General features: G+C 37.6%; 1 protein-coding gene across 1 annotated transcript in view; it reads left to right on the top strand.

The window, feature by feature from the left end:
• The window catches only part of AOAH (acyloxyacyl hydrolase), a 220,879-nt gene that overhangs the window by 46,618 nt on the left and 161,419 nt on the right, over positions 1 to 12,842 (top strand). The window contains exon 4 of the mRNA XM_003788590.3: positions 9,771 to 9,870. Within this exon, the coding sequence (XP_003788638.2) occupies positions 9,771 to 9,870 (100 nt within the window). The remainder of the gene's footprint in view (positions 1 to 9,770; positions 9,871 to 12,842) is intronic.

The raw sequence follows: 12,842 nt of genomic DNA, 5'->3' as shown, positions 1-12,842 counted from the left end.
ATTTTATAATATCAGACAAGGAATTTACAACAGCTATGACTAATATGACAAGAGCACTAATGGATGGAGTAGACAGTATAGAATAACAGGTGGGCAATGGAAGGAACTGGGAGACCTAAAAAGAATAATAAAAGGAAATGCTAGAGAGAGAAACATGGCAACAGAAAAGGAGACTGGTTTCGATGAGCTTATTAGTAGGCTGGAAGTGTTGAGAAAAGCATTTCTGAGCTTGAGGATATTATCAATGGAAACCTCTAGAACAGAAGAGCAAAGAAAACAAAGACTGAAAAAAAAAAAAAAGAACAGAATATCTACAGACTGTGAGACAACTATGAAAGCAATAAGTTATGCATAATAGGAATACAGGAGAAGAAAAGGCAAGAAATATCTGAAACAGTGACTGAACATTTCCCCTGAATTGATGTCAGACCTGAAACTCAAGTCCAGGAAGCTCAGAACACCGGAGAGGGAAAACCTCCTACAAAGGAGCAAAGATAAGAAATATATCTGATTTCTCCTTGTGATTAAGAAAAGAGTGGAGTGAAATGTTTAAAGTGTTGAGAGAAAAAAACATCTTCCTAGAATCCTATACCCTACAAAATAATCCTTCAAAATCCTTCAAATAGATCTGCCTTGCAAGAAATGTTCCAAGAGGTTTTTTGCAGGGGAGAAAAATAATATCATAAGAAACTTAGATTTACATTAAAAAAAGGAAGAACATTAAAGAAGAGATCATTGAAAGTAAAATAAAGACTTTTATGGTTCTTACTCTTAGTTCACCTCACAGCAACATGTTAAAAATAATAATAGCAACATCATATCTGGTTATGTATGTATGCGTATATATATGTACATGCTAATGAGTAAATGAAATGAACGGTAGCAATGATACAAGTGAAAGAAGGAAAGAATTAGAATTCCCTTCTTATTATTTGGTATACTTACATGTGAAGTGGTATAGTGTCATTTAAAAATGACTCTAGTTGTCAATGTTTATTACAAACTCTAGGGCAACCACCAAGAAATGGAATAAAAAGAAGTTTAACTGATATGCTTAAAGAGAAACAGAAAATAGATTCATATAAAATGTTCAATCAAAACACAAAAGGCAGAAAAAATGTAGAAGATAAAAATAAAAAGAAAATAGTACCATAGGTGATAGGTATCACTCCGACTATATCAATAATCACTTTGAATATCAGTTATTTAAATGCACAAATTAAGAGACAGAAGGTTTCAGAGTGGATTGATAAACAAGATTCAATTATACATTGTCAACAAAGAACCTGCTTTAAATACATGTATAAAGACACATATAGATTACAAGTAAATAAATGTAGAAAGATATACCATGATAACATTAATCAAAAGAAAGAAAGACTAGGTGTATCAACTTCAGACAACAGACTTCAAAGCAAAGAAAGTTATCATGTATAAAAGGGGACATTAGTTAATAATAAATTAGGGGTTAATTCTCTAGAAAACTAAAATCCTTGACATATATGCACCTTAAAATAAAGTAAGAAAATATGTGAGGCAACAAATGATGGAACTGCAAGGATGGATAGATGAATCCCCTATTGTATATGGAGACTTCAAAATCTTTCTAGCAGAGCTGGGCAGATTCAACAGGCAGAAAATCAGTAAAAATATACCATTGTCCCCCCCTATCTTTGGGTGATATATTCCAAGAACCCCCAGTATATGCCTGAAATAGTGAATAGTACCAAATCCTGTACATACTGTGTGTTTTAATATATACATACCTACAATAAAGTTTAAGTAATTCTTATATAATACTTTCTTTTAAAAATTGTAATTTATAACTTACACACAGTACTCTTGTGCTTTGGGACCATTATTAAGTAAAATAAGGGTTACTTGAATATAAGCCCTGTGATACTTCCATAGTTGACCATTCTGAGAATGAGGATAGCTATTAAGTGGCTAACAGGCAGATAGCCTACATAGCCTGAATACACTGAATAAGGCATGATTTCCTGATGGGTATGGAGTGGAACAGTGCAAGATTTCGTTGTGCTATTCAGAATAGCAGGTGATTTAAAATCTATGAATTGTTTATTTCTGTAATTTCCCATTTGATATTTTTGACCATGGTTAACCTCAGTAACTGAAACCACAGAAAGCTAAACTGTAGATAAGCATGACTACTATAATTAAACTCAACAGTATCATCAATCAACTGGATATAATTGACATCTAAACACTACTTCATTCAAAAACAGAAAATTACACATTTGTTTCAAGCTCACATAGAACATTCACCAAGATGGAGTATATTCTGAGCCATAAAACACACCCCAAACAAATTCAAAAGAATATAAATCCTACAATGTCTCAGATCACAATAGTATTAAAACTAGATATTGATAAAATAAAGGTAACAGAAAATTCTAAAACACATGGAGATGAAATAACCCACTTCTAAATAACACACCAGCTAAAGAAAATTACAAGAAAAATATTTTAATCTCAAATTAAAGTATTTTAAACTAAATAAAACTGAAAGTACAAGTTATCAAAATTTGTGGGATCAGCTGAAACAGTGCTCAGAGGGAAATTTATAGCATTGAATGTTAAATAAGAATCTAAAAATCAATCACCTAATCTTCTATCTTGGGAAATTAGAAACAAAACAACAAAGTAAATTGAAAACTAGCAGAGAAGAGAAATAACAAAAAATTAGAATAGATAATATTGAAATTAAAAGAAGAAAATTAATAAAGGAAATCAATGCAATCAGAAGCTAATTCCTTGAAAAGTTTATGAAATTGATAAGCTTATACCAGGCTAAGAAAAAAAGAACACAAATGACTGATGTCAAAAATGAAAGAGAGAACATCACTACTGATCCTATGAACATTAAAAGGGTAATCGAGAAACACGATGAATAACTCTATGACCATAAATTTGATAACCTAGGTGCAATGACCCAATATCTTGGAAGACACAAACTTCCAAAAAAATCACACAAGTAGTAGACAATCTGAATATACCTATATCTATTAAAGAAATTGAATCTTTATTTAATAATCTTCTAAAATGGAAAGCACCAGGCCCAGATGTGTTCACTGGTAGATTCTAGAAAATATTCATGGAAGAAATTATACCAATTCTCTATAATTTCTTTCAGAAGGTAGAAGCTAAGAAACTACTTCCTATTTCTATGAGGCCACCATCACTCTAATTCTAAAACCATACAAAAACATTAAAAGAAAACTACAGATCCATATCTCTCATGAACATAGATGCAAAAATCCTCACTAAAATATTAGCAAATCAAATCTAACAATGTATAAAAATAATTATACAGTGGGACTTATCCTAGGTATGCAAGGCTGGCTTAACATTCAAGAATCAGCCAGGTATGGTGGCTCATGCCTGCAGATCCAGCTACTAGGGAGTCTGAGGTGAAAGGATCACTTGATGCCAGAAATTTGAGACCAGGCTGGGTGATACAGTGATACTTAGTCTTTAAAAAAGAAAAAAAGAAAGTAAAAATCAATTAAGGTAATACATCATATCAACAGGCTCAAGAAGAAAAATCACATGATCATACACACATTAATAGATGCAGAAAAATTATTTGATAAAATCAAACACCCATTCATATTTTTTAAAAAACTTTCAACGAACAAAAAATAGAGAACTTTATCAACTTGACAAAGCATAACTACAAAAAACCTACAAGTAACACCATACTTAATGCTAAAAACTAGATACTTTCCCATTACTTTCAGGAACAAGACAAGGATGCCCCTCTTATCACTTCTTTTCAACACTGTACTAGAAGTCCTACGAAATGTAATCAGAAAAGAAAAGGAAAAGATGTATGTACTGATTGGAAAGGAAGAAATAAAACTGTCTTTGTTTTCATATGACATGATTATCTATGTGGAAAATTCAAAAAAATCAACAAAAAAATTTCTGGAGTAAGCAATTATGGCAAGGTTGCAGGATACAAGGGTAATATACAAAAGTGAATTACTTTCCTGTTTACCATCAATGAACAAGTGGAATTTGAAATTAAATACACAATATCAGTTACATTAGCATCCCTAGAAATGAAATACTTATGTATGTATCTAACAAAATATATACAAGATCTATATGAGGAAAACTACAATACTTTGTCAATAGAAATGAAATAACTAAATCAGGCGTCCTCAAACTACAGCCCGCGTGCCACATGCAGCCTGCCTGGGACATTTATCCGGCCCGCGGGGTGTTTTTGCCGCCACTGTCTGTCCTGCTTAGCAGCCGACTCATCCTGGGGCCTGCCGTCTGGCCCTCCAGCAGTCTGAGGGACAGTGAACTGGCCCCCGTTTAAAAAGTTTGAGGACCCCTGAACTAAATAAACAAAGAGCTATTCCTTGTTCATGATAAGACAGAATCAATATTGAATTAAGATCTCAATTCTTCCTAACTTGATCTATAAATTCCCAAATCCCAGCACATCATTTCAGAGGCATCAACAAAGTATCTGCAGCAACAAAATACCCACAATGGCCAACATACTGGAAAAGAACAAAGTTATCAGATTGACACTACCTAATTTCAAATTCATGTTAACGCTACAGTTATCAAGACAGTGGGTATTGGTGAAAAAGAGACAAACAGATCAATGGAACAGAATGGAAAAAAGACCCACAGACCCACAAAAATATAGACAACGGATCTTTAACAAAGAAGCAAAGGCAAAATGATGAAGAAAAGTTGGGGCTGGAACAAGTGGACTTCCACGTGCCAAAAAGTGAATCTAAACACAGACCTCACACCCTTCAAAAAATGAACTCAAAATGGATCACTGAACTAAATGTAAAATGCAGAACTATAAAACTCCTAAAAGATAATGTCAGAAAAAAATCTAGATAAACTTGAGTTTTGTGAGGACTTTTTAGATAGAATAACAAAGGTATAATCCTTTAAAAAAAAGAAAAACTAATAAGCTGGGCAGACATCATTAAAATTATAATTTTTGTTCTGCAAAGACACTGTCAAGAAAATGAAAACACATGGCATAGACTTGGAGAAACTATTTGCAAAAGACATATCTCATGGAGGTTGTTATTCTTCACAGTGGCATGTGCCAATAGTTCCTATACTCCAGAGGCTGAGTCAGGAGAGTCATTTGAGCCTGGGAGTTGGAGGTTGTAGCAAGCTGTGATCCTGCCATTGAACTCCAATCTTGAGGACAGAGCAAGCCTGATTCAAAACAAACAAATGCACAAAAAACACGATCACTAATGTGATTGTACTAGTTGATGAGACTTCGGGGAAGTAATTAGACGGAGCCCCCATGAAAGAGATCAGTGTCCCTTTTACTATAGAACCCAGGAAACTATTTTGCTCTTTCCACCATATGAAGATATGACTAGAAGGTGCCTTTGAAACAAGCCCTCACCTGGCACTAAATCTTCCAGTGTTTTGATCTTGGAGTTAGTTACCTCAAAAACTGTGAAAAATAAAATTATAATGTTTATAAGCCAAAAAAAAAAAAAAGTTTGTTATCCAGAATATAACAACAATAACAGCAACAAAGAAAACCTCTTAAACTCAACAATGAGATAACAAACTACCCAGCTAAAAAATGGGCCAAAGATACATCACCAAAAAAGATACACAGGTGGAAAATAGGCTACGAGAAGATGCTTAATATTACGTGCTGTTAGATGCTTACAAATGAAGACTGCAAGGAGAAAGGCGAACATCCAAAACCCTAAAATAATTGATAGTTCTACAAAACAAAATATAGACTTTCTGTACAAGCCAGCAATCGTGCTTCTGGGTATTTACTCCAATGAGCTGAAGACTTATGTCTACTCAAAAACCTGCACATGAATATTTATAGTCGCATTATTCATAGTTATCAGAGACTGTAAGTAACCATGATGTCCAATGGTATAAACAATCTGTGGTACAACTATGCAATGAAATATCATTCACTATAAAAGGAAATGAACTATTGAATCACAAAAGGACAGGGAGTAAACTGCAATGAATATTACCAAGGGAGGCTTCCTACTATACGATTTCAACTACATGACATGCTGGAAAAGGTAAAATTACACAAACAGTGAGAAGATCAGTGACTGCCAGGGGTTAGGGGTGAGAAGAGGTAAATAGGCAGAGCACAGAGAATTTCTAAGGCGGTGATGATCTAATCTGTATGATACTATACTGGTGAATACGCGTCATCATACCTTTGTCCAACCCATAGAATGCGCAACCCCAGGAGTGAACCTTAATGTAAACCATGACCATGCACATTGAGTGACAGTGAAGTGTCAGGTATGTTTACCAATTTTAAAGAGTGTACTGGTGGTGGGTGTGGGTATAACAGCCTACATGTGTACAGTGCAGGGCTATATGAAATGTCTCTGTAGCTTCCTTTCAATTTTGCTGGGAACCTAAAACAGCTCCAAAGCAAAAATCTTTTAAAAAATGTAACCATTTGGGTCGTGCCTGTGGCTCAAGTGGTAGGGCGCCAGCCCCATATACCAGAGATGGTGGGTTCAAACCCGGCCCTGGCCAAAAACTGCCAAAAAAAAAAAGTAACCATTTGGGCCTGACTTGCTGCTCTGGGAATAAGAAAACAGTGTTAGATGGAAATAGTTCTTTTGGATTTGAAGAGTCCCTGAAGTTTTCACAAATCATGCGTAGTCCAGGCCTTCTGTCCCAAGGTTGGTCAGGAGCACACGCACTACATTGCCACTTCTTATGAATTAGAATTGGGACATTCTAATGTTCTTAAACCTGTGTGGATTTACATGATCCCACATTCTCTCTTTTTATTCAAAGAAGTACGTCTCACTTTTGAAGTCTTTTGATGATGAATCTCTACCTTAGAGGACCCTAGAGGGACTCCACATGCTCAGTTCCCCTCTTTTATTCCCAGCTCGGAGAACCAGCCCCTCAGTGACTCAGTGATTCAGAACACCCCCCACCCCCCCCACCCCACCACCCCCGCTCAAAGTTCACATGTTTGAAATCGTGCTCTAGTTAAGGGGGAAAGAGAAGAGGTCTTGGATATTATACAAGTCAGTTCTGGTGGTTCTGGATTGCCACAGATGGGATCCTGGCCTGAGGTTAAAAACAAACATTAACATAAGCCCTATTTATCACTCTTTGGAGCCCACTGAATACTAGACTTCCATAAAGATGGCAGTCATCAGTTAAATAAATGAGCCATTAAGTGAAGAACAGATGTGTGGGAACAGCCACCCTCTCCTGATTTACTGACCCTTGGTAGACATTAGTTTGGTAATGGACTTTATCTGTAACAAGCAGCTTGCTTAGAAGAGGTGGTTCTTTTTACACCTTCAGTTACATTCCCATCCAGCCACCCCACCCCAGCCCCCAACCTCCTGCAAAGAAACCCTGGAGCTAAGGGAGCTGTTCTCTTAAAGAACTCTGCGCCTCCCTCATAGGTGAGTAAAAAGGTGATAGACCGTCTTGACAGCCACACTGTTAAGTCTCATTCAGCTGCAACAAAATTTGGGAACTGTGATCCCAGCTTATGTTTTCACATACTGGTGACCTTCAAAACATCTGGAGATTTTTTAGGCTACCCTGCTTCCCTGATGGACTTTGATAAAATACATTTTCATTAACACAGGGTGGTTCTTCCTGCGTGAAGGTGCATGAAGGAAATGAGAAAAACAAACACTTGGGCCACTCCTGGCATCTGGAGGGGCCAAAGATAAAATTTTTAGAGATTTTAAAAGCTATTTGGATGTTCAGCAACCATTGAAACTGTTGCTTACTCACCAAGTGAAAGCCAGTGTGGTTTTGTTGGGTCTTGTTTGCCTTTTGTTTTTGTCTTACCATTCTAAATCTCATGTTACTCTGCATGTCCGGGTATATAATTTCTTTAGGGGGGTGGGCAACCTACTTGTGTCTGTGAAATGGGTATCAGAGAAATAAAACAGGGACAGGAGTGCAGCTGAGAGTTGATCCAGTGACTTACACTCAGGCCCAAGCTCACGAGGCCACATGTTCCAACAGCGACCACTGGCTTTCCAGGGTTGGGCCACATGTGAGCTGTGGCTACCTTTAGTCACAAGAAAAAGGCACAACTTTACCTTGCTTATGCAAAAGGAAAAAGGTGAGGAAGAGGAGGAGGGTCAGGGAAAGAAGAAGAAAGGTGGTAATAACTTAGCAGTTGCAGACGTCATCATTGTGGGATGTGTGAGAGGTTGGAATGGATCTGTTATACAGAAACTAGAGAATACATATCATGGAACTAGAGGACAGGAAAATTCCAAGGCCTCTGAAAGAGGCTGAAGAGCAACCCAGGGGCTTCCTTGTTACATCTTCTAGGTTCTGCCTTCAGGACCCCAACCTGCAGACTAGCTTTACAGATAACTCAGTTCACTTGGCAGGGAATGACTACTATGGCCCAGATTACCATCGCTCCTGTATGCCAAGAGTAGCCCAGACTGAAGGCAAATTTTATAACACTAATTCCAAATTTTCTTAAGAGAGCATCTGATTGGTCCTGCCTGCAACGTGATATAATGCAGTCTAACCACTATTAGGGAGTACAAACACAGTTACTACGGGTACCTCCCACCCTGGGCAAATGGGAACAGTCAAGTGATAATGTGAGCTGGGGAGAAATCTCCTCAAAAGTATCTTCTAGAATCCATCACTGTCCCTCCACATAATTCAATGGTTAATCTCCAGGTATTACCAATTGGTGTTGCTGGAGGTTTTATTTTTGTTGGTTTCGTTTAATTTTGGTTTGACTCAATAATTTGCCTAGAAAATGAACTGGAAGTTTATATTTTACTTGTTCCTTCCTTCAGACCAACACATTAAACTCATTTTTATTGGTAAGAAGAGTTTGGGAGGATGGCAAAGATAAAATGGATAGGGAAGGTTTGTTTCAGCCCCTTCAAATCTAGATATGAACTGAAATGTTTGGAGAACACTACCCTTACACCATCCCCAGGGAAAGAATTAAGTTAGTCAATCGTATTGTAATTTCTTCTGCAAGGATAAGAAATATGTTCATTTTAAAGGAGAAGAGATGATTTGGGTTATGCCTAGGAAGATAATTTTAAATGTTTAAGACTGTATCATAATGATTTTTCACTATAAGGCTCAAGAAACTTCAAAATATTATTCTTAGCCAGGTGTGTTGGTTCAAAAAGACTTTGGGAGGCCGAGGTAGAAGGAGCACTTGAGGCTGACAATTTTAGACCAGCCCGGGCAATATAGAAAGACCCTATCTCTACTCAAAAAAAAAAAAAAAAAAAATTAGCCATGCATAGTGGCTACTCAGGAGTCTGAGGAAAGAGAATTACTAGAGCACAAGAATTTGAGGCTATAGTGAGCTATGATAATGCCACAGCTGCTCCAGCGTTAGAGACTGCAAGACCCTGTCTCTAAAATAAATAAGTAAATATATTATTCCCATCTAATTATACCTCTGTCCATTTTTCCTTTCCTGGTTTTATTTGTGGCTTCTGAAAAGAATCACAGTGCTCCTGAGTGAGGCTGCCTCACTACTCAGTGCTGCCCTGCCTGCCCCCAGGACCTTATTCTAAATGTAGGAGACAGCGACAAGGCAGGAAATCGTTATGATCCAGCAGCCACATGGGTCTGGGCTCAAAGGCCATGGCGTAAGAAGGACTTGAGGGTATTAGAATCCATTCCAGAGGTTTACCTTTGTTTGATAAAGATTCTATTTCCTAATGGCTGAGAGATGTGAACAGTCTTTGTTTTGTCCCATTTCCCTCCAGGCTTAGTGCACAGATGAATGCTGATGTGGTGTGTCACGCTCTGGAGTTTTGTAAACAGGACAGCGGCCAACCTTTCTGTCATCTCTACCCTCTTCCCAAGGTGAGTGGACTTTCCCTCTGAACTGTGGTTTCTGGGGACATGCAGGCCCTTTGGAAATGTTAAAGAAGGTGACTCAGCTTCACTTACTCAGTGGTTTGGGAACAGGGAGAGGCAAGATGACATTTCCAATTACAACACATGAAATGACATCCTGAGTTGTAGCCTAGATCCCTCCCCCAGGCCACCAAACAATGTCTTTTCTGTTCATCTCTTGTGGACTGTAACTTTGAGCTGAGCTGGCAGTAGGTAAGAAATCTGATAGCTGGAGAGGCACAGAGGTTAAAATCCCTCTCTACCATCTAAAAATCAAGAGCAGACCTGAGCATTTGGTCCCCCTCTTACCCACACAATGGGTGGTAATAAAATTATTGCTTTACTTTGAGCCAATAAATACAAAATGCTTAGCACCATACCTTCTATGTAAAAAAGTATTAAGAAAAAAGATAGCTTATATAATTATTATTAATATCATTATTTTTATTTAGAGATTGTTGTTCAGAATCCCCTATATTGTTCTGGGCAACTTTTAATTGGATTGCAGTCAGAGACATGGCTGAAAATGTTGACACAGTTCCCTCCCCATACACTGAGAAAATAACATTAAATTCAGTTAGGCTTCACAATATCGATTTTTGGAAGCTTACTATTGAAAAAAAAAAAAAAACCCTATGCCTCCTTTCTCAGAATTGTGGTTTTTCTATACATAACACAGCCAGGTTTTTATTTTAATTGTGATTTCTTTTTGATTCATGTTTAAATGAAGTCAATTTTAGTACCTTGTGGCCTACGCAATAAACATGATTTTGCTCACCAATAATATTAAATATCAGAAGCCTGTCTCCTTGAGCAGGAAGGAAAAGATGCACATGCTGGGGGACATGTGTATTTCATGCTTCCTGGATCACTGGGTAAATGCCTATTAAATTTCCCGTAATTCCACCTGAGGAGCCGTGGGTCCATTGGTTTCTAGAAGAGTTAATTTTAATTAAGAAAAACTTTTTTCACGTGTTCAAGTAGCATGTGTGTGTTGTGTCATAACATTCACTGATGTTGCAAGGACAGAATGCATCTCTGTATAGAAAGGCAAGTGATGAGGGTTTTGTGATTTCCTTAAATAACATCATGTCATCTCTACATTGTACCCACAACTATACGTAGTCATAATAAGATCAACTTGTTTTTGATTAATACATTACATTTTTATTTTAATTTTTATTTCTTTTTATTTCAGATTGACAGAATGGTATAAATGTTTAGGCTACATTATTTTCATTTCTAAGGTAAAGTTCAAGGTGTAGTTGACCCCTTCCTGAGGGGGCATGCTGAACACCCTCACATTGTGCACATTGGGTGAGATCCTGCCAATCACCCTTCCTCTTACCCTCTTCCTCTTCCTTCTACTAGACTATACTTGTGTTTTTCATGTGGGCATGTAATTGTTTATATATTGATTTCATATTAGTATTGAGTACGTTGGATACTTGGTTTTTCCATTCTTGTGATACTTTACAAAGAAGAATGTGTCTCAACTCCTTTCAGGTGAACAAAAAGGATGTAAAGTCTCCATCTTTTATTGTGGTTGAATAGAGTACGCCATGGTATATATATTCCACAGTTTGCTAATCCATTCCTGGGTTAGCTTTCTTCCACATCTTGGCAATTATGAATTGAGCTGCAATAAGCATTCTAGTGCAAATGTCATTGTGTAGAAATGACTTTTTTCTCCTAGTTAGATACCTAGTAATGGGATTGTAGAATCAAATGGAAGGTCCACTTTTATTTGAAAATTCTCCATACTTCTTTCCATAGCAGTTGTATTAGTTTGCAGTCCCACCAGCAGTGCAAGTGTTCCCTTCTCTCCAAATCCACACCATCATCTGCAGATTCAAGATTTAATAAGATCAACTTTACTCCATGCAGTTTCCTGAAATTTCATTTCCTTGTCTTCCCATTACAACCACAATCCCCTCTTTTCAATTCCAACTCCACAATATTTAACTGTCTTCTCCCTCTGAGAAGGAATTAGAGGGCTCATGCTGAAACGTTCAGCTTCCACTCAGCTGAGTGGAGGCTTGTGACTGCCCAGGAGTCCCTCTTCACATTCGTCTGTAGGCCCTTCTTGAACTTCACCCTCTAGCTCAAATCTCCTTTGCTAGCCTTCATCTCTGCAGATGACCAGAAAAGAGGGACAGCCAGTGTACATGTGGACAGCTTCGTTTGCCTCAGTCTCTGAGGTTTGCTTCAGTAGCAGTAACTGGCTCTTACTGAGCGCTCACTGTGCCAGTGCTGGGGCACTGGGGGAACAACCTGATGCTTCCTACCACTTAGACCCCAAACAACCTGGGCAGATAGGCATCACTTTTCACAGCGGAGGAAACTGGTTCACCTTTTGTTCTGTTCTGAGGGAGTTTGGCTGGTCTCTTAACCATCGTTATCAGTATTTCTGTAACTCTGCTAGTGGTCTTCACAACAGTCAGCTGAAATCCCACCCCCAGAAACAACCGATGTTAAAGTGTGGCTTGTTTTTGTCTGAATTTCAAAAATCAATATTGTATTAATAATTCCTTTGAAAATCAAGATAGTATATATATAATTTTATATCCTATTTTCCCCCTCAACATTGCAGTTTGAGCATATATATTTTTTAAAAATGTTAGACAGCAGAACTTTTATTTTCATTTCCAAGGCATACATATCACTCCTACATAGTATGTGTGAATCAATAACCAGAGTGACCTACCTACCAAAGGTAGGTGAATCACAGATGTAGATGTAGACAATTTCCAGCCCACCAGAAGGCTTCCTCATGTCCCTCTCAGCCAGTAGCCCCAAAGTAGCCACTATGCTGAAACCTATTCCCACAGATTGGTTCATTCATATAAATTCTACCTTAAACTTCCCATAAATGGACTCACACAGTGTGTGTGCCTTTGTGCCTGGCTCCTCTCTCTGTGAGATCCATCCATGTCTGG

Source organism: Otolemur garnettii, unplaced genomic scaffold (genome assembly GCF_000181295.1).
Source record: "Otolemur garnettii isolate 467f Iridium unplaced genomic scaffold, OtoGar3 scaffold00028, whole genome shotgun sequence".
NCBI lineage: Eukaryota > Metazoa > Chordata > Mammalia > Primates > Galagidae > Otolemur > Otolemur garnettii.
The sequence above is the reverse complement of the archived record's forward strand: the minus strand, read 5'-3'. Positions and strand labels throughout refer to the sequence as shown.